Raw genomic sequence first — 21,794 nt, 5'->3', positions numbered from 1 at the left:
CGTGGTAATTTGGGGGCGCTGGGCGGATATTTGCACCCCGGCGCTGCATCTGCTAAAGACAGCCCTGCAGGTCACAGTATCTGGATCCTCTTCATTCCTGAATTGTGTTCCATTTGTCTGCCCAGTAGCAGTATGTGCATTCAGCTGTGCCTTGACACCCACTTCCGTCCCCACCTAACAAGAGCTCGCAGCCGGCTACCTTGAGCTACCACCGAATGCCCAGGAACCCACCTCAAGTTAAATCAATGACTTCATCCGCAGAGCCAACTGAATGCACAGCTGTTCCTGGTTTTGAAAAGGGGTGAGGTCAATGCAGTGGAAACAGCTGAGATTTCCCTTCCTTCTTTTCAGGAGATGCTGACATTTTGTTCTATGTTGAGCATTTCATCTGTATTTGGAGGGGGGGGGGCAAAAGGAGAGAAGCAAGGATGCTGGTTCCTTTCAAGAGCTTCCCCTGTTAGCGCCCGATGAGAATCTGACAGACAGGCATGTCAGTGGAAATGACCAGCCAGTGCCCCATAGGCGGCAGGAAACCAAAAACATTTATCCACCTAATTTCATTTCCCAAAGCCTCTTAGCTTTTAAATTCAGATTTGCAATTGAGTGATGGGATTAGACAAATTCCTTTCTGAATAAGAGCTGTGTGCTGGTGAGGGAGAGCTCATTCAGAGGGCCTTGGGAAGAAAGGCTGCCTCGTCGCTGCACTAAAGGGAGAACGCAGCAGGGAGTCAGCCGTGCATGCTGAGGTTATTCACCCAGAGGGGAGGGAGGGAGACTCTTTGCCAACAGGGAAGGATTTTGTGCCTTTGGGGATAAAGGCAGCCATGCTTACTAGAACAAGGTGGGAGGGAGCTAAGGAAATGGGAGCCAAACCGTGCTGGGTTGCCCAGTAGGCAGACCAAGCAGGTGCCTTAGAGCATCATCAAAGCAGAAAAAGAAAATTATTTTGATATTTGATTTATTAAAAAAAAGCAAGCACTCGTCGTTTTTCTAACATTGATGATTACTAACTGCTCCACAGAACACTCTTTTTCTCAGCTGGAAAGAAGAAGAAGAAACCCTCAGAGAACAACAATGTGTCAGGACAGACTTGATTCACTTCCCTGTGTATGGAAGTGGACATGCTTCACTGAGATAGCTTCACTGAAATTATCCAGAATTTTGCAAGCAGAAAATCCAGGCATTTCAGCACAAATGTAGGTTTTGTATGATTTCTCTCTGTGTATATAAAGGTAAAGGTACCCCTGCCCGTATGGGCCAGTCTTGACAGACTCTAGGGTTGTGCGCCCATCTCACTTAAGAGGCCAGGGGCCAGCGCTGTCCGCAGACACTTCCAGGTCACGTGACCAGCGTGACAAAGCTGCATCTGGCAAGCCAGCACCAGCGCAGCACACGGAAACGCCGTTTACCTTCCCGCCAGTAAGCGGTCCCTATTTATCTACTTGCACCCGGGGGTGCTTTCGAACTGTTAGGTTGGCAGGCGCTGGGACCAAGCAACGGGAGCTCACCCCGCCGCGGGGATTCGAACCGCCGACCTTTTGATCGGCAAGCCCTAGGGGCTGAGGCTTTTACCCACAGCGCCACCCGCGTCCCATCTCTGTGTATATAGTAACCTTTTTATTTTGAGTTGCATATAGAGGCACCATATTTTTCCCCCCAGTGCTTAGGGTCTCTAAAGGTATTCATTCAGCCCTGGGTCTGAATGTGGCCCTCAATACCTATGTATCTGGCCCACAGGACTCTCCACAAGACACCCCATGGCTGCTCCTCCAATGCTTTAAAAATGTTCATCAAGTAACCAAGAAAACAACAAACAAAGCAATGCATACTTCATCCTCCCACCTTCTGGAGAATAGCTAATTGTCATAACTGCTTGCTCAAGTCTAGAAAGGCTCATCATAAAGTCACATTACTCATTATTATATCAGTTGGTTCAATGGAAGTCTTTCTGGAAACGCTTGTGGATGACTGGAGGTTATTTGTTGTCACTCTGTGTGTTCATATGCTTAATAAAACAGAAGTACATTTCATCATTATTATTTGTCAAAGCTGGCTCCAGGTCCCAGCTCACAGAGGACCAACGCTAGCCGGCAGTAATGTACAAAAGTCTTTATTGAAGTACAGTTTCCATTTCCAAACCGGAGCGCCCCAGCTCTACGTCTTAGAGGCTAGACCGGCAAAGCTCCATCTGAGTCTCCGCCCCCTGTACACCAGTTTAAGACTCTAACCTTACTCCACCTCTTCCGTCTCTCCTTTCTCCTCTGGGTCCTTCTACCCCCCGAGGTCCCTTCCGTCCTGGACTCTTCTGACGCTGACCCCCCTGAGTCTCCTCCCTCCTTTCGGCGGGCTTTAGGACCTGGCTCCCTATCCGGGCTGCCCACTGCGCCGCCCTCTTGTACATTTGAACTTGGCGCGCGCGCCCAGTCTCCGACCTTCCTTTTGACCGTTTCCTCGCTCTCCGATGGAGGTGTGGCCAATCCTGACTCATGTCCTCCCGCTGGCGGTGCGCCGCCTGATCCCGATGCCTGGGACTCCTCCCCCCTACTGCGCTCTGGTGGAGAAGCTGGTCCTGATTTCCAACTGCTGCTCTCTGAGTCCCCTCTTGCCCCTTCTTCCTGGGGTGTCCCCCTAGGCACCCCCCTTGCTCTGACCATGGGAGCCCCTTTCTGTGAATCCTCCGAGTCGCTGGAGAGACTCAGAGACCTCGGACGGCTGTCATCGCTAACATTTCCTTCAGATTCCTCCCCCTCGGTCTCTATTTCCTCCCTCTCCTGTGCCTCTGCTCCTGAGCCCCTGACATTATTATTATTATTATTATTACTCTACCCATCGCCACTCTGGGCAGCTTACAGCATCAAGCATCAAGTATTAAATACCTCCCGATACAGGACTGCTTTCAGGTGTCTTCTAAAAGTTGTGTAATTCTAAAAAAATCACTTTGGCCAGATTAATTATTTCTTCCTACGATTTGTATCTTTGAATTGTGATAATGCACCTCCTTTATGGAGAAATGTGAGGGGGGTGTCCTAAGTTAAAAGTACTGCAACATCCATTGCTCTGACCTCCCTACACTGGCATATGTGTCCCAGAAAGTTGGCCATGAAATATTGCAACACTTAGGCTGAAAAAGATTCCCCACCCTTATACTAGAGAGGACATGTGTTTGATGAATTTGTTCTTTGCCAATCCCAATAGGAATTAACTAGAGCTTCCCCTTTTGAACTATCGATCAGAACACACCTTTCCTTTGGATTTCACACTTCCCCAAATGTTGCAATGCAGTTAGTAAAGGTAAAGGTAAAGGTACCCCTGCCCGTACGGGCCAGTCTTGCCAGACTCTAGGGTTGTGCGCCCATCTCACTCAAGAGGCCGGGGGCCAGCGCTGTCTGCAGACACTTCCGGGTCACGTGGCCAGCATGAAAAGCTGCATCTGGCGAGCCAGCGCAGCACACGGAACGCCGTTTACCTTCCCGCTAGAAAGCGGTCCCTATTTATCTACTTGCACCCAGGGGTGCTTTCTGCAATGCAGTTCTCCTTCCCAAAAAAATGCTCAAAAATGCTTCTAAAGTCATATTTTAGGATAGAATATGTTTAGAAATAATACTTACCTGTCTTCTTTCGCTCCCAGAATATGGCCTTTTGACCACGCGGGACGCGGGTGGCGCTGTGGGTAAAACCTCAGTGCCTAGGACTTGCCGATCGTATGGTCGGCGGTTCGGATCCCCACGGCAGGGTGATCTCCTGTCGTTCGGTCCCAGCTCCTGCCCACCTAGCAGTTCGAAAGCACCCTTAAGTGCAAGTAGATAAATAGGTACCGCTTTATAGCGGGAAGGTAAACGGCGTTTCCATGTGCTGCGCTGGTGCTGGCTCGCCAGAGCAGCTTCGTCATGCTGGCCACGTGACCCGGAAGTGTCTTTGGACAGCGCTGGCCCCGGCCTTTTAAGTGAGATGGGCGCACAACCCTAGAGTTGGACACGACTGGCCCGTACGGGCAGGGGTACCTTTACTTTTACCTTATGTTTAGAAAGGTGTACTTCAAAAGAAAAGACCATTAAACGTGCACATTTTGGGAGGAAATACATAGTTTTGAACTTATTTCAATGTGTACAATGGTACCTCGGGTTACATACGCTTCAGGTTACATACACTTCAGGTTACAGACTCCGCTAACCCAGAAATAGTACCCTGGGTTAAGAACTTTGCTTTAGGATGAGAACAGAAATCGTGCTCCGGCGGCCCGGCAGTAGCGGGAGGCCCCATTAGCTAAAGTGGTGCTTCAGGTTAAGAACAGTTTCAGGTTAAGAACAAACCTCCAGAATGAATTAGGTTCTTAACCTGAGGTAGCATTGTATTTAAATACAAATCTGTTTGCAGGTAGTTGTTTTCTTTTAAAAAAACAACAACCACACAAATCAAGGTAGAAATTTGGAAACAGAAAATATTTATGAACACATGTGAAACTCAGACAGCCCAGAAATGGACTTTGTTTTTTGAGTATAAGAAGCTTCCTTATACTGAGTTCAGGTCATTGGTCAGTATTGTCTACAGGGCAGTGGCTGGCAGCTTATCCACATGATATCAGTTCTCCAAGGTTTACAAAAATGCATCTATTAGGGGAAAGTGTGCATTAAATGTACATATATATTTGTGAAAATAATATACAAAAATGCATTATCTCAAGAGAAATAAGTTGAGAAAAATGTGTACATTGGTCCAAACTGCATACAAAACTGGGTTTTTCAGTAGAAAGGCACGCTATAATACTGAATAATTTTCATGAGGATTTAACAAAATGGAATTGTGGATCACTGCAGAAATAGGAAGAACTGAAATTCAGATGGGGAGAAATGAGAAACTGAGAGAACCAAGATGGGTAGATCCTTCTATCCCTATTAGAGGATGCAACTGATGAACTGGTCGACAAAATGGGCTTCTGTATCCTTGGAGGTCTCTCTATTTTATCAGACAAAAATATATCGTGGCCGAAAGCGTACTTTGTTTCGTGACTCCCCCACCTTCCTAAGGTTCAAATTCCCATACCTTCCAGTACCTCGATGGCAAAATCTGGGACACAATCTTCGGGGATGCCATCTTCCTCATGAGGGAACAGAGGCCATTTTGGACACTGTGATCTCGCACAATTTTGTGCCATGATTTCCCCCTTAAAAACCACTTTTTTCAAGCATAGCACCCCAAAACACACATTTTGGGGCACCATGTGAGATTGCAGCCACGACAAAGTGGGTTGGGGGGGGGACTGCAGTGTGAAATTGCTCTAGATCAAGGCGTCCAAAATGGTCACCATTGTCTCACAAGAAAAAAAAAGATTGTCCCACTTTTTCCAAAACACTTGCAGGGTATGAACTCCATGTAACAGTAAGGGTTTTATAGCTGTGGAGTCCTTGTTCTTAGCTGGTTATCAATTGTGGGGTGGGTGTACTACTAACACGTTTCTGGGAGGGTAATCCCTACTTGGATCGAATCTACACTCATGGTTTATAACGTTAAAAATGTGTTATTAAAATGTGGCACCAGAGGGCGCTGCAGAGCAGCAAAGAGAAACTGCCATTAAACATTATAGAATGTTGTATTTAATAACATTTAGAAAATCAGTGTAGATCCAGCCTTAGTTGGGACTCAGCCACACTTCTGGTTGTCCCATGCCCGCTTGGAAAATATGCTCTTTACTTCTGAATCAGAACAAACAGCATGTCAGGCTTCTGGGAATCACCTTCCTCCCGCATGGCTGCAAATGAGCAGATCAAATGAAAGGGAATTCTTACCAGTTAGTTTCTTTAATAAACACAGCAAAGGACAAAATAAAGCAAAAAAAAAAAAAAAATCTATACTGTCCTCCTGCTCCTGGGAAGATTCAGGATCAGGAGGAGGGGTTGGCTCCCAGCATTTTTCCTCAGTGCAGCCCTCCTCAGCACCATCCCTGACACAGCAGTCCGCAGAAAACCAGATAGCCATTTGGTTCGATTCAGCGGTGAGCTACAGGTTTTCCTGGGTAAAAGAGGCAGAGCAAACAGAGAGATGGACAAGCCCAAAGCTTGTGTGTCCTGGTCTCTGTAGAACTGCATGAGCTAGGAATGCATTAACATTTAAATGAAATGGATAGGTTGGAGTCAGAGCACATTGCCAGAGCATTGTGTTTTGCATGCAAAAAGTCCCGGGTTCAGTCATTCACAGAGGCAGGTTTAGGGGAGTGTGACCAGTTCAGTCACACTGGGCAAGGAGCCCCGGGGGCACTGTAACTGTAATGTAGAATGGAAGGTGATAAGGGGGAGGGCAATTTTTGGTGTTGCGCAGGTCGCTGCTGAAATTGGAGTCCCCAAGGTCTCACTGACATCTCCAGTGAAAACAATCAGAGGATGTGAAGGATTCTTCTAAGAAACTCGGGAGAGCCACTTCCTCAGACACTAGGTCATGCCAGGTCACAAGGCAAGTTTCCTGTGCTCCTGTGAAGTATATAAGGTTTGTGCATAAAAACCCAGGATGATGATGATGATGATGATGATGATGATGATGATGATATTTTTGCCCCACAGATGAGTCCAGCTTCTTTCTACGTTCAAATTTTTGTTCCTCCTCCCATACTTCAAGTGGGCTATTTACCTTTGTGTGTTTAAATTTCCTTTTGTAACATGTCTGAAGTGCATGATTTTTTAAAAAAATAAATAAAAACATGTTTTCTTCTTCAGCTGGGAAAAATGCTCTGTGGAGAGAGGGGAGGGTGCTTGTTGATGTCACCAACCCCCCAGCCAATCAGCACTCTGCACAGCCTTTTTGCCTTTTGACTGATGGGACTCATTCTTCCTGAGAAAACCGTGCATGGGGTAACAGCATTGCTGTGAGTGTGCTTTCCAAAGCAGAGCAGCTCATGTTTTTATGCACATTTGCACTCTCCCGTGTTTCCTCCAAGTAGCCCCCAACTGGGGTATGGATTTTGTTCTGTCTCTTAACATGCAAACGAGGACTAGCTCTCATAACTATTGTGTGGGGTTTTTTTTAAAAAAAATGTATTTTCCTTTTCTTACTAGTGAAATGTTTTTCTCCCAGCTTGGATTGGATGAAAAATGTGACACAGCAGCCAGGACCGAGCTTAACAATGGCTTTGCTGGCTGCATTTGCCCTGTGGGGTTATCGGCTGGCTGTCCCTGCTCCCAACAATGGCCTTGCATTCGTTTGCATGAACTAACATATTAATCACAGCGAAGGGTCTGCGCCGGGCTTTCGCATGGTAGCACAGGTGTGCTCCTGTGTTGCCGTGCAGACTGAAGCAAGGAGCGAGCGAGCGTGTGGTGCATCTGTGGCGTGTGTTTGCACGTGCCTGCTCTCTCTGAGTGGCTGTCTCCTGAGCTGCTACTCTACTCTCTCTCACCCATTCACTGTCTAATAGGAAACAAATCTGCCCCTGGACATGCCAGGGCTTAAAATAGATGTTGAGACAGCAGCCTTTCCCCTTCTTCAGCAGCAACAGCGTCAGTAGCAGGAGCGGCAGCAGCAAGGAGAGGGAGAGCAGAGGAGATGGCCGACTAGATCTGAAGGAGAAGCCTTCTTTCCCAGCTGAGAAAAAGCAGAGCCTGGACAAAGGTAAAGTAACTGGGGCCAGCTGGCTCTCTTGTTGTCTCTTTGTGGCACTTCCATGGCAGGACAGAGCCTGTGGCTTCTTTGGTCTTTCCCCCTTGCGCTGTGCCAGCAAGGAGACGCTTCTGCCTGTCCTCTCTCGGAGAAGCTGCCATTTAGAAGAAGAAGCAGGCTATTCGATGCTTTGCATGTTTGTATGTGGCAGGGAACTGTGGCAGAACTTTGGCAGGATCGAGGCTTGGTGGAGTGGGAGGTCTCAGGCTGCATGCATGACCCTGTGGTATTTACTCTCTGCTAACTAACTTATCATCCCAACAGTGCGGTGGAAGGAAAACGAGAGCCAGATTCATGCTGGTGTGCATATAAGGGTGGGGTATCTATGGGTCACATAGTTCAGGGGATAGATCCTGGTCTCAAAGAAAATGTGCCTCCTTCCCAAACACTACTGCCACGCAGAACTCGTTCTTGGAGCTCATGTCTTTCAAAACATATCAAAGCTCTTGAAGGGCTGCTTTTTGGCAAAAAAAAATTGCCGGGCTGAGAACCAGCGCAATTGGGCATGTGGATAATTTTGGAAGGACTGAGGGGGGTAGATTTGAGGACTCTGCTTGGCTTTTAGGCTTAAACTGGATACCTCGAGCCAGAGACGTCTTCTTCAAACTCAGTCTCATTTTTCTGCCTCTGTAAAGTGGGAACAATTGTGGCCTCCCACTGAGAGGACAGATAAAATAAGGGCTCTCATGCATGAAACCCTGTGAAAAAGATTGATTACAAGGAGAGAGTTGCGCAGCATGGGAACATGGCTTCTTATTTTGCTCGGCTTATGAGGCTGGGAAGCAAGGCAGACAAAACAACAAGCAGGAGGCAATCTCTACTTTCCCCTCTGCTAGTGCTCCGGTGGGAGCATTAAAAGAGCAGTGCATCGTGTGCAACATCGTGCAGGAAGAAAAGCCTCTCCCTCCCCACCCCACGCATGTATTCTGAACAGGGCTGGTCCATGGAGAGGAGTGGATCTGTTGCATCTGATCTCCAGCCTGGAAGGGTGCCCCACCCAGTGCTTGATTCCTGTTAAGCTAAATGGCCATCGGCTACCAATCCTTTAGAGACGCAGCTGCCTTGCTGCAAAAGCCACAGGCCCAAGATGAGCTGTTCCTGGAGGGCCAGGGAACCTGTGGCTCCCCAGATGTTGTCGGACTCCATTTCCCATCAGCCCCAGACAGCACGGCCAACAGTCAGGGATGAAGGGAGTTGCAGTCCAGCCATATCTGGAGGAATCTGCTTTTCCCACCTCTGTGTTATAGCCCAGTAGATGTGTTGGAAAAGCTTTATTTCCCTTCATAGGCTTGTAAAACCTTCCCCTGCTGGGTTAAAGCACTCAGGTTTCAGACTGGCTGCCACCCCCGAATGTAATACTTTATTTTGATGTAGCAATGAAGGGGGGGGGTTCAACTCCTGGACCTTCTCACGAAGGGTAAGGAAGAGATGGTGTTGGCACTCAGCTCACTGGCCTGAAGTCCCGCCCCCCTTGAACTGTCTGCTATCAGGGGCTCAAGTAGACTCTTCCATCCCCCATTTTGTTCACAATCCACAGGCCGCAGAGTCCTTATAAAAGCTGTTCTGCTTTCAATCAGTAAACAAGGGGAAGATAGAAAAACCACCACCGTGTGTGAGGGCATCCCTGTTTCATTCCCAGACTGATACGCAGGCACAGCTTGGGCCAAGCTCAGAAAGTACAGAGAAATATTCTAAACAATTTGATGCAATTCAGAAACAACCAATCATTTCTGGTGATTGTGTTAAGCGTCTGTGTGTATGTGCACACATTTCTGAACACGATGCGATATCCTCTGCATTACCCAGTTCAGATTTTTGGTATTATTATCATTTTGGCCTGGCACCACACCCAGCAGCAAAGGCTCCAGAGAAAGCTGTCTTCTTGAAGCAAGTCAGCACCAAAGTGGATGTGACAGCGTGATGGAGCCTATGCTTTGAAATCAGACATTCCCAGCAGTTCTGAATGAAGACATGTAGCCACCTGAGATGGCCCAGCAAATACCACTGTCTGCTTTTCTTTTTCCTCTTCCTCCTCATGCTCTGTACTTTGACTTTTGCCTCTGCTACAGCAAGGGCAGGTGAGTCAACAGGCTGTCACCTGTTCAGAAGGTCGGCAGTTCGAATCCCTGCGACGGGGTGAGCTCCCGTTGCTCAGTCCCTGCCAACCTAGCAGTTCAAAAGCACGAAGTAGGTACCGCCCCGGCGGGAAGGTAAACACCGTTTCCGTGCGCTGCTCTGGTTAGCTAGAAGCGGCTTAGTCATGCTGGCCACATGACCCAGATGCTGTACGCCAGCTCCCTCGGCCAATAAAGCGAGATAAGCGCCGCAACCCCAGAGTCAGCCACGACTGGACCTAATGGTCAGGGGTCCCTTTACCTTTACCTTACAGCAAGGGCAGGTGAGTCAACAGGCTGTCACCCAACAATGACTCACTCAGAAGAAGGACCCTGTATCAAGGAGTGAGGAATCTTAAGCCCAGGGACCCAATGAGCCCTTCCAAGCATCTCTCTCTGATCCTCAAAACTAACCCTTTTTTGCTATCCCAACTTCAGAACCTGAGAGCTTTTGCCAGGCTGGAATTTGTCCTTGAACTCTGGAATGGCTCTTACTTTGAGGGATAGAGAGGGATTGTGTGGAAATCAGCCTCCTGTACAAAAGTCAATTTTACACCTGCTGCCCTGCCCACTTTGGCCTCTGGCCTCACCCAACATGTCTACAGGGTCAGTCTCAAACTGAGACCTTGTATCGGGGCAAGTGGGTATTTTTCTGGGGCAAGGTGTTGATTCTTTCTGAAGTTCAAAGGGCATTTGTCACGGCAGCAAAGCCATGGGTAGTCTCTCCAAGGCCACTTCCCCCCACAATGCCTTGCTCTGAGGAGTGACTCTTTCTCAGAGTAAGGCATGAGGAGCAACAGAGGAGATGTGGATGGGCAGTGGGCAGCCTAGAAAAGAGTTTGGATTTGATATCCCGCTTTATCACTACCCTAAAGAGTCTCAAAGCGGCTAACAATCTCCTTTCCCTTCCTCCCCTACAACAAACACTCTGTGAGGTGAGTGAGGCTGAGAGACTTCAGAGAAGTGTGACTGGCCCAAGGTCACCCAGCAGCTGCATGTGGAGGAGCGGGGAATCGAACCCGGTTCACCAGATTACGAGTCTACTGCTCTTAACCACTACACCACACTGGCTCCACCTAGAGGGGGCACCACTGCCCTGCTCCTCAAAGTCCTCTGCCTAAGATGTGTCTCAAATGGCCTAAACGAGAGGGCTAGCCATGGGCCTCAGGTTCAGTCCCTAGCATCGCTCCACAGGATCAGACAACAGAGGGTGCAAAAGACCCTCTGCCTGGGATTCTGAAAAACTGCTGCCTGTCAGAGTACCAGGGGTCAGCAAACTTTTTTCAGCAGGGGGCCGGTCCACTGGCCCTCAGACCTTCTGGGGGGGCCGGACTGTATTTTGGAAAAATAATATGAACAAATTCCTATGCCAAACAAATAACCCAGAGATGCATTTTAAATAAAAGGACACATTCTACTCATGTAAAAACATGCTGATTCCCAGACAGTCCGCAGAGTGGATTTAGAAGGCAATTGGGCCGGATCCGGCCCCCAGGCCTTAGTTTGTCTACCCATGGAGTACACAGCACTGGGCTTGGTTGAAAAATAATCGGACCCAGCAGAGGCCATTTTTAATATTCTGAAAGAACTTCCTAATAGCTGCAGCTGCAATGCTCCCAGCCTCCCAGAATGGGTTTGGCACCTCCTATCTCCACTGCAAAAAGTGGATTGTGCTGCACATTCCCCCAACCTGATTCTGACAGAAAAGAGCTGGGAAGTAGCAGGCTGAACTACAGTGGTGCCCCGCAAGACGAATGCCTCGCAAGACGAAAAACTCGCTAGACGAAACGGTTTTCCGTTTTTTGAGTCGTTCCGCAAGACGAATTTCCCTATGGGCTTGCTTCGCAAGACGAAATGTCTTGCAAGTTCTTGCGAGTTTGTTTCCTTTTTCTTAAAGCCGCTAAGCCACTAAGCCGTTAATAGCCGCTAAGCCGCTAAGCCATTAATAGCCGCTAAGCCGCTAATAGCCGCTAAGCCGCTAATAGCCGTGCTTCGCAAGACGAAAAAACCGCAGGACGAAGAGACTCACGGAACGGATTAATTTCGTCTTGCGAGGCACCACTGTATTCCAAAGTTCAGCAAGAGAGAGTCAGATAGATTGATGCAACAGCAGCATTTGGATAGGCATACGATGAAGTGATCCCTGGGCACAGTTCCTGAAATGAGAGGTGCCGGAGACCCCCTAATGTCCAGCTTTTGTGACGTCTGCCTGAGGTTACTCGGTGGTGAGAGAACAAAATTCTGCACCTTCTCCAGGAAGCACCAGCTCTTTAGGACAACTTCATACATGCTAAAGCTGCGTCTTCACTGAATAGACTATTTGCCACTGAATAGTCACACATGGTGAACTCACTTTTTACAGGACATGTGCATGAAATCATGGGCAAGGTTTTGCATGTTTCTCATGTTTTGCCTGTTCAGCTTCTGTTTGTTTGTTTTCCAGAGCTCAGAAAAGCTGCCCTTTTCAGGGCAGTAGCTGCACAATTTCTGCAGGTGTCCGTGGACTATTGTGTTGCTATTGTGACCAGCTATGGCCTGCATAGATTACTCTAGCCATTTCCTAAGAGCAACTCTGGCATTTTAACCCTCCATTTTCCAAACAGCATTGCTTTTATATCTAATCCCTCCAAGCCGCTGGGCCTTAAATTGCATTGGGAAAGATAACGATTAGGGTGTATTTAGCCCTGTTTCAAAGCACAGTAGTCCTAATGAAAATCCCCCTCACCCACAAACCTTTGGGGCTGAAGAAAGGGAGGCTGCCCACTTGGCAGGACATGTTACGAGTCGCTGTTCCACTTCTAGCTGAAAGCAACACAGCAACAATTGGGTGTTGCTAAAGTATCCACAGCTGGAAAGCACCTTAAGACATTGGGGAAAGATTCCCAACTGTGGGCCTGGTGCGTTCTGGCTCAGATTATACCCCCGGTGTCACAATGCAGAAGCAGAGCAATTCAACTCGGCAGTTTTGAGAGCCAGGAAAGTGAGCTTCAGGTTATATAGGGAGGTGTCTTGGGGACCAGATCAAACTCTTTGTCCATCTAGGCCACTGCTGCCTACTCCGACTGGCAGCAGCTCCCTGGGGTCCCAGGCATGGAGGGGAGCTTCCCATCCACCTAAGTGGTCCTTTCAGCTGGAGATGCTGGAAATTAAAACAAGGACATTCTGTATGCAAAAGTCGTATTCTTTCCACTGCATGACAGTTCCTCCCCAAAGAGAGCAGAAATGGGTTGCCTTTTCCTCCTTGGGTTCCTTAAAAACTTTCTGCCCTCCTAGTGGAAAATCAGAGCTTCCCTAAATACCACAAGAGGACCCAAGTGTGTGTGGAGCTGGGTGAATAATTTGTCTTTTTCCTCGTCTTGTAACGGGGTCAGTGCCAGGGTGGAGATATCTTGATTTTTGTTTTTCTTCTCCTCCAGCTCCTGGCTGTCTCTGTACAAAGCTCCTGGCACCTGCCAGCCTCCCTCATTACTATTCCTGCCTTGGCAGCCTCTGAGCTGGCAGAGCTGTGCTGGCCAAACATCGTTTTGAAGGAAGGCAGCAGCTGAGCTCATCCCGATCCCAACTGGTCAGGAGATGCCAGCTCAAAAGCTGAGGAAAACGCCAACCAGCGTTTATTTCTCCTCTGCACATGTGAATTCATTAAAAGTCATGTAAAATGATTGAATGCCCATTATCGAACACTAAAGTGGCAGTTGGGTTTCTTCGCTTGTCTATTTGGACAAGAAAGCAGGTTTCAAATTGTCCAAGTACCCGGGCAATCCAATGTAGCGTCAGGCCCCATCTGCACTACAGATTTAAAGCAGGATCATACCACTTTAAACAGCTTCCCCCAAAGAATCCTGGGAAGTGTAGTTTGTTAAGGGTGCTAGGAGACTACTATTCCCTTCACAGAGCTACAGTACCCAGAGTTTTCGGAGATGTAGGATTGATTGTTAAACCACTCAGACAATTGTGGTTCTGTGAGAGGAACAAGGGTCTCCTAACAATTCCCGACCAAAGTCCCATACCAAACTACAACTCCCAGGATTCTTTAGGGGAAACCATGGCAGTTTTAAGCAGCTGTGTTGCTGCTTTCAATGCCTGGCACTGATGGGGCCTGAAACAGAAAAAGCCAGGCATGAGCAATGCCAAACTCACCGGGTTCCTGGAGCTCAGGCTATTGAGCCCCCAAACTAGTAGTGTTTCAAGGGCAACACAGCTGCCAAGCCCAGTTTGTCCTTTCGAGATCATTCGAAACAACATGTTATCCAAGTGTCCTGTTTACCACAGACCTATTTTCCTACTCCCGTCCCTGTTTTATTCCGCCTTTCTTTCTTTACTTTTGCAAAAGGCCTTGTAAAATATTTCAGGGAATGCTTATGAAGCCTATGCCACTCTGGAAGCCAGACAAGAATGCTGTGGCTGGACTGCTCACAGGAGTCACTGGCAACATCCTATGTCTCTTTGCTGGGAGACCTGTACTGGTTGCCAGTTTGCTACCAGCCCAGGGACAAGGTTTTTGTGTTCATTCTCAACAACTTGGGCTCCAAGTACCATAAGGCACCTACCGTGTTTTTTGCTCTGTAAGACGCACGTTTTCCCTCCTAAAAAGTAAGGGGAAATGTGTGTGCGTCTTATGGAGCGAATGCAAGCTTCGCAGCTATCCCAGAAGCCAGAACAGCTAGAGAGTGCTGTGCAGCGCTCCCTCCCTCTAGCTGTTCTAGCTTCGCACGAAGCCTCCGCAGGGCATGGGGAGCATTCATCCCGTGCCCTGCGGAGGCTTCGTGGGTCTATCCGTGGCTTTTGCGGGAGGTGCGGGAAGGGACAGAGCGGGCGGCTCTGTCCCTTCCCCCACCTCCCGCAAAGCCAGGGATAGGCGCACTCCCTTTAAAGAGTTGTGCGGAGTGTGTGTGCGGCTCTTGGGGGAAAGCCTGCAAGCACCACACACACACTCCACGCTGCTGATGAAAGGGAGCACTGAGCAGAACCTGGGATGCTTACAGGCTCTGCTCAGCGCTCCCTTTAAATAATATTTGTTTTCCTTGCACTCCCCCTCTAAAAACTAGGTGCGCCTTATGGTCAGGTGCATCTTATGCAGCAAAAAATACGGTAATTCCTTACGCTTGATCACTGAGAGCTTCTGATAGGGCACTTTTTGCAGTCTCTCCAGTGCCCCGAGGCTGAAGGCTCAGCCAAACTTTTGCTTGTCCCACCTCTTTACCAGTCTTTCAGACCCTCCAAGAAGCCATCCCAGTTTCTGATTAATAATAATAATAATAATAATAATAATTTATTTATACCCCGCGCATCTGGCTGGGCTTCCCCAGCCACTCTGGGCAGATGTCTTCTAAAAGTCTGGTAGTTGTTGCTCTCTTTGACATCTGGTAGGAGGGCGTTCCACAGGGCGGGCGCCACTACCGAGAAGGCCCTCTGCCTGGCTCCCTGTAACTTGGCTTCTCACAGCGAGGGAACCGCCGGAAGGCCCTCAGCGCTGGACCTCAGTGTCCTGGTAGAACGATGGGGGTGGAGGCACTCCTTTAGATATTGATTTGATCCTGGAATGTCCTAGAGCCCTCCCACCTCATTCCCAAAGCTGAGAAACCACTAGCTATGCTTTGGGGAGAAGGGAGGAGGACTCCCTGTCTGAGTCCTCATGCTTCCTCCCCAAAGCCCACTGCCTCCCTTACCCAGCTTTGGGAAGGCAGCACGAAGGCTGCAGTGGTGGGTGTCAAATATTGATGGGGGCCACCAAATAAAGCATTGAGGGCCACATGTTTGGAAAGCCCTGATTTATCCCCACCTACAGTAGAGGGCAGCCTACTAATGTGGATCAAAAGGATGCAAGAAAACAAGATCCCATCATGTTGCAATAAGTATGTTTTGATTTTATGGTTTAGCATTGCTTATATTTTGAATTGCATATGGGAAAAACACCATAATCTTTCCAGTGCTTAAGGCCTGTGCCAGTCTTAATCCAGCCCTGGTTTACCCACTGCTGTCGGTGCTCTGGCCCCATCAAGACTCCTTGCTTTAGCCATTTCCATTTTTAACAGGATCTGGAAGGAGAGACACCGAGTGCAGACGATCCCCAGGCTGGATGTGGTCCTGCTAATACCACCTGTGCTCTCTTCCAGTTTAGAAACCGACCGTGGGTGGTGGTCGCAGCAGAAACACTGCCCCGCCCCAGCCCCCTCAAGAGGCCCGGGATGCAAGGGGGGGCTTGGCGGCACCAATGGCCTTCTTGTCCCGGTTCTCCCGGAACGGATCCAGGGCTCCCAGCCGGCGGATTCACGATGACACCGTCAGCCACCCCATCCTCAGTGTCTTCGAGTTGGAGAGGCTGCTCTACACAGGGAAGACAGCCTGCAACCATGCCGACGAAGTGTGGCCAGGACTCTACCTGGGAGATCAGTACGTACCAGCCCAGATGTCACTGTGGGGACGGTGGTGGGGAGGAAGTCCTGTGATCTACAGCTGCTAAGGAACTGGAGGGCATGCATGACATTGCCTACTATCAGGGACTGGGCAGAGGAGGAATGGTGGAGACCACCTCCCCATCCTGACCCCTCTAGGGAGGAGGAAGAAGACAGTACAGTGGTACCTTGGTTGCGAACAGGATCCGTTCCAGAGGTACGTTCACAACATGAAAGGAATGCAACCCACAGTGGCGCATCTACGCACATGCGGGTTGCGATTCACTGCTTTTGCGCATGCGCGTTACGTCATGCAGCACGTCTGCGCATGCGCAAGTGGCGAAACCTGGAAGTAACCCTTTCTGGTACTTCCGGGTTGCCGCAGGATGCAACCTGAAAAAACGTAACATGAAGCAAACGTAACAAGAGGTATGACTGTATAGATTTACAACAGGGGTTTGAGGGAGGTCACAGCTCAGAGATAGATGAGGCGGAAAGTTGGGAAATAATGGTAGAGGAGGAGGCAGGACCAGAATGGCAGTTGGCTGGCACGAAAGCCTTCCAGACTTCCAGAACCTGGCAAGCCTTAAAAGTAGGAGAGCAAAGAGCTCCAAGACAGAAAGCACGTAACAACACCCGTAGAAGTGATGAATGAGGAAGTGGGAGAGATGAGGGGTTGGAGATTCACTTGGGACAACGTCATTATCCAGGAGGCTGGGTTCTATAATAATAATAATTATTATTATTATTTATTTATTTATTTATTTATTTATTTATTATTTCCACCCTGCCCATCTGGCTGGGTTTCCCCAGCCACTCTGGGCGGCTTTCAGCAGAACATTAAAAGCAGAATAGAACTTCAAACATTAAAAGCCCTAAACAGGGCTGCCTTCAGATGTCTTCTATAGCCTCTCTCTGTTATATTGAAATAAAAAAGGACAGTAAGAAACTTTTCCTTGTTTTTATACTTTCCTGGGCAACCAGCCAGGAGCTGCTGACAGCTTCCTGGCACCTACAGAAGACAAATCTCCATTTCTCTCTGTTTCTCATGTTTCCCATTCTGAAGTTCGTTCCACCCCCTTTTCTGCATCCATTTGTGTTTTCTGTTTAAAAGCCTGCATGAGCAACCTTGCTCCTTTATGTGCACAGCAGCCAGCTGCACTGAGAGGGTTGCTTAACAACCTTCCCTGCTCCATCTTCTTCCCCCCATGTAGAGATATAGCTGCCAACCGCCGGGAGCTGGCGCGCCTGAACATCACCCACATCCTCAATGCCTCGCACAGCAAGTGGCGGGGAGGGGCCGATTACTATGAAGGCACTGGCATCTGCTACCTGGGCATCGAGGCCCATGACTCGCCCACTTTCGACATGAGCCCCTACTTTGATCCCGCCGCTGACTTCATCCACAAGGCGCTGAGCAGGACTGGAGGTGAGTCCATATCGGGAGGTAGCTTGATGGCCCAACTTTTTGCAGAACTGAACAGCTCTCCGTACCATTGGTGAGAGTTTCATACAACGCTCTGGATGGAAGTAGGAGTGGTGCCTGTGAGCACATTGTCATGGGATTGGTGTGCTGAGATTCTTCCACATACAGTGGTACCTCGCAAGACGAATGCCTCGCAAGACAAAAAACTCACTAGACGAAAGGGTTTTTTTGTTTTTTGAGCTGCTTCGCAAGACGATTTCCCCTATGGGCTTGCTTCGCAAGACGGAAACGTCTTGCAAGTTTGTTTCCTTTTTCTTAACACCGTTAATACAGTTGCGACTTGACTTCGAGGAGCAACTCATAGAACGCGGTGTGGTAGCCTTTTTTGAGGTTTTTAAAGACTTTGGTGATTTTTGAAGCTTTTCCAAAACTTTCCCGACACCGTGCTTCGCAAGACGAAAAAAATCGCAAGACGACAAAACTCGCGGAACGAATTAATTTCATCTTGCGAGGCACCACTGTATGTGGTGGACCTGTAAAAGGGTAGAGGAAAAGGGTAGAGGAGTATTGGGAAATAATTCATAATGAATTGAAAAAAAATGTTTAAAGGTACTTCCCCTCCCCCTCCCCAAAAAAACAGAGTCCTTTTTGTTGGGGATAATTCAGATGGAAATTCCCATGTGTCAAAAAAGGTTATTTATGTATGTTTCATTAGCCCAAAAATGGAAAGCAAGTGAGGTCCTATCTAAAGAAGATTGGCAACTTAAACTGATGAACTGTGTGCAGCTTGCGGACCTAACATATAGAATAAGAGAACAAGAAGAACATATGTTTAAAGAAGATTGGAAGATGTTTATTAAATATATGGAAAATAACTGTGTACAGCTGAAAATGCTGGCAGCATTAAGATAAATTCAACAGTGTAAACAAGTTTTTATGGATGTAATAATGGAATACTGAATGGTTTAGTTTATGTAAAATATGCAGGGATTTATTATGATATGAAAGAATGAACCATGGAAAGAGAAGAAGGGAAGTCAATGACATTTTTAGGTTGTTTAAATGAATATTTTAAATTGTAAAACAGAAAATTTAATAAAAATTATACACACGCAAAAAAAGAGATTCTTTCCCATAGTGAGAGATTAACTGTTACACCCAGACCATATCCATAGCATATAATTAAAGCCCTTTCCCCTGCCCCCACCCAAGAACCCTGAGAACTGTAGTTTGTTGCAGGTGCTTGAAATGGCAGCTCTGGGCATGGAATCGGGGTCCCCTAAAAACTCAGTTCCCAAGAATCTTGGGGGAGAAGCCAAGATCGCTGGGTGATCTTGGGCCAATCACTACCTTTCAGTTTGCTCTACTTTGCAGGCTTGCTGTGAGGAGCAAGTAGAAAGGGAGGACTGTGTGTGCTGCCTTAAGCATCTTGGAGGAAAAGCTGAACACAAAAGTAAAAAGTCTGTGAGCCAGTGCACACTTACCTGAAAATAAACCCTGCTGAACATTGCAGGATTTATCTCTGAGTATCTATGCATAGCATAAAGCGACGCGGGTAGTGCTGTGGGTTAAACCACAGAGCCTAGGGCTTGACAATCAGAAGGTCAGCGGTTCGAAGCCCCGCAACGGGGTGAGCTGCCGTTGCTCAGTCCCTGCTCCTGCCAACCTAGCAGTTCGAAAGCACGTCAAAGTGCAAGTAGATAAATAGGTACCACTCCGGCGGGAAGGAATGGCGTTTCCGTGCGCTGCTCTGGTTTGCCAGAAGCAGCTTAGTCATGCTGGCCACATGACCCGGAAGCTGTACGCCGGCTCCCTCGGCCAGTAAAGCGAGATGAGCGCCGCAACCCCAGAGTCGGCCATGACTGATGGTCAGGGGTCCCTTTAGCTTTACCTGTATGCATAGCGTAGGGGAGGCATTTTTTTTAGGGAGTGCGACCAGGCGCCCCCAGAACAGGCTCCCTCATTGGAGCTTGGCTCCAGTGTGCAAGGACGCTGCAGAGACATTTTCCTCGTGCAACGGCTCAATGCCACCAGCCACAGCTCCACCCCTGGGTCAAGCCTGACCTGGGGGCAGAGAGAGGCTGCGACACACAAGGAAGATGTCAAGTATCTTGCCTGGCTGCAGTTCTGCTATACCGCTGGCACATCAGGTATTTGTTTTTGATGTGTCTAAACTGCCCATCACCCTGATGGATCCCAGGGCAGTGTACAGCAAGGAAAAAGATGCATCTTTGTGCACCAGTAAAATTGAGGGCTTGTCCACACTTCTGCTCGTCCTGTGTCTAGAACGCATGGGCCCAAGCAGTTTTCCACTTGATCCACACAGTGTGGTCATTGTCCTGTGGGAATTCAGGACCTTTTTCAGGCAAACGGCCACATTCCCTCCTGGGAAACTTTCCAGGGGCCGTCTGCCAATGGTGGGTGGGGCCAGCTGCAAAAGTAGGTGGAGCAACCATGCAAATTTTACCTTTGTGTGATAGGCTACTTTCTACACACACACACACACACACACACACACACCCCTCTTTATTCTCCATCCAGGGATGCAGGAGGCATGATCAGAGTTCAAGGATACATTCCGACCAAGTGAAAACACTCAAGGGGAGTGAAAAATAGGACATGAGGACCAGATAGTAGTGCCTGGAAGGCTACATGTGGCTCCCATTCTTGAGGTCCCTCACTCCTGTGTCCCGAATCAAATGAGGATGGAAAGATAAGGTTGTGCTGGGGGAGGGAATCTCTCTGGAGTTATTTAAATTGGTGGCATTCTGGAAGAGATCTTTGCTGAGGTGCACCTCTAACCTTACGGGCCATAAATGCCTCAGCTGCCATTTGATATTCAATAGTACACTTTAGCTACTCTCAGATAATGGTTTTAATGCGGTTGGGAGCTCTTCAGACTGCAATCTGCATTACTTCAGTTTATTCTGAATGCGTTTAGTCATCCCTACTGTGTTTGGAAGGCAGGGAGCCTCCTGTTCCTTCTGTTGAGTAGGGCCCTGGACCTCTGCCCCCAAGTCCAGCCCTGATGGCAATACTGTCAACACTTACTTTGCATATCTATATCTAGCCCATCTATATCTCCCCTTTCTTCCTGCAGGAAGGATCCTTGTCCACTGTGCCGTGGGGGTGAGCAGATCAGCCACTTTGGTCCTCGCCTACCTCATGATTTACCATCACTTGACCTTGGTGGAGGCCATAAAGACCGTCAAGGACCACCGAGGCATCATCCCCAACCGAGGTTTCCTACGTCAGTTGGCTGCCCTGGACAACTCCCTCAGGTTGAAACAGAGGCCATGAGTGGAAGGGCCAGAGGGGAAAACAATGTTGGAGCCAGTCCTGAGGCACTTCCAGGCCATAATTTGGGCTCTGGTATCCCTGAACTTCCACAGTTCCCGCCCTGCAGAAGCCCAAGGCCTACAAGGCCTCTAATTTCTAAAGTTAGCTTCAGGTGTCAGCCAGAGGTGAGCTGGCTCAGGTTTCCGAGAGGCAGAGAGTTCCCCAGCCCCTCTCTCCATTTCTCCCTCCTTTGGGAAGCCATAAAATGGGGCTCTTCTTGATATCAAGTCTCAACCTCAGACCAGGGGAGCCTTCAGCTATCTAAATCCCCTCAGAGTCCTGTGTGGTCTGGCCTGTCCCCATATTTGCTTTTAACCTTTGTTAAAGTGCTTGGGTAGTTCCTTAATGTATTTTAGCTGTGAGAATAAAGTCCTGCAGAGACTAAATGCATCAGAGCATTTTTCCACCCAACAGTGATAGGCAATTATGGGGCAAGGGAAGAAGGATAGGTTTGGTTACGGCTAGAGAGCCATGCTGCTGCTGTCTGGGGTGGGGTCAGGAGTAGTCCCAGACCAGCAACTGCCCAAGGGTCCCAGGAACTTAGAAGGGCCTTCCACTGGTGTAAACCAGCTGCACCCCAATTCATCACCCTCTCTACCAAGCCCACAGGTGCTTTCAGTTACAGGTGCTGCTGCTGCTTTTGAATGGGAGCCCAAATCAGCTCCCTTCCAGAATGGCTGCCCACCATTTTAAGTTACCCAAAATGCAATGCCCTGGACCACAGATTTGTAAAATGTATTGATTTCACAGCTCTGTAGTCTGAGTTGATCAGTAATTCTGTTGCAGCCACTGCAAGCAGGGCTGGGCCCTGCCCTGGTTCAAGGAAGGTTGCTGGGCAAGATCAGGACCATGCGAAGGGGCTGTCTAAAGCCTGGCACT

The 21,794-nt window shown here is 48.6% G+C and overlaps 1 protein-coding gene across 3 annotated transcripts; it reads left to right on the top strand.

The window, feature by feature from the left end:
• The first annotated feature begins 7,127 nt into the window (after positions 1-7,127).
• DUSP26 (dual specificity phosphatase 26) lies at positions 7,128-21,301 on the top strand. Of its 3 annotated transcripts, none has more exons than XM_077919353.1 (4): positions 7,128-7,596; positions 15,872-16,148; positions 17,365-17,579; positions 18,292-18,590. In XM_077919353.1, exons 2-4 carry the CDS (start codon positions 15,970-15,972, stop codon positions 18,486-18,488), a joined length of 591 nt encoding a protein of 196 aa, XP_077775479.1. In that variant the 5' UTR covers positions 7,128-7,596; positions 15,872-15,969; the 3' UTR covers positions 18,489-18,590. The 3 variants fall into 3 exon arrangements, with proteins under 3 accessions (XP_077775479.1, XP_028564139.2, XP_028564138.2); XM_028708306.2 differs by lacking the exon at positions 18,292-18,590 and adding an exon at positions 20,677-21,301 and having other exon boundaries at positions 7,195-7,596; positions 15,877-16,148; XM_028708305.2 differs by lacking the exon at positions 18,292-18,590 and adding an exon at positions 20,677-21,301 and having other exon boundaries at positions 7,202-7,596.
• The last annotated feature ends 493 nt before the right edge of the window (positions 21,302-21,794 follow it).

This window comes from Podarcis muralis, chromosome 15 (assembly GCF_964188315.1).
Source record: "Podarcis muralis chromosome 15, rPodMur119.hap1.1, whole genome shotgun sequence".
Lineage (NCBI taxonomy): Eukaryota > Metazoa > Chordata > Lepidosauria > Squamata > Lacertidae > Podarcis > Podarcis muralis.
The sequence above is the reverse complement of the archived record's forward strand: the minus strand, read 5'-3'. Positions and strand labels throughout refer to the sequence as shown.

Excerpts from the sequence above, each read along its gene's own strand:
- DUSP26 (XM_028708306.2), top strand. The coding sequence starts at position 15,970 with ATGGCCTTCTTGTCCCGGTTCTCCCGGAACGGATCCAGGGCTCCCAGC. Across the intron at positions 16,149-17,364 it reads GGACTCTACCTGGGAGATCA|AGATATAGCTGCCAACCGCC; the intron begins GTACGTACCAGC and ends CCCCCCATGTAG. Across the intron at positions 17,580-20,676 it reads GGCGCTGAGCAGGACTGGAG|GAAGGATCCTTGTCCACTGT; the intron begins GTGAGTCCATAT and ends TTCTTCCTGCAG.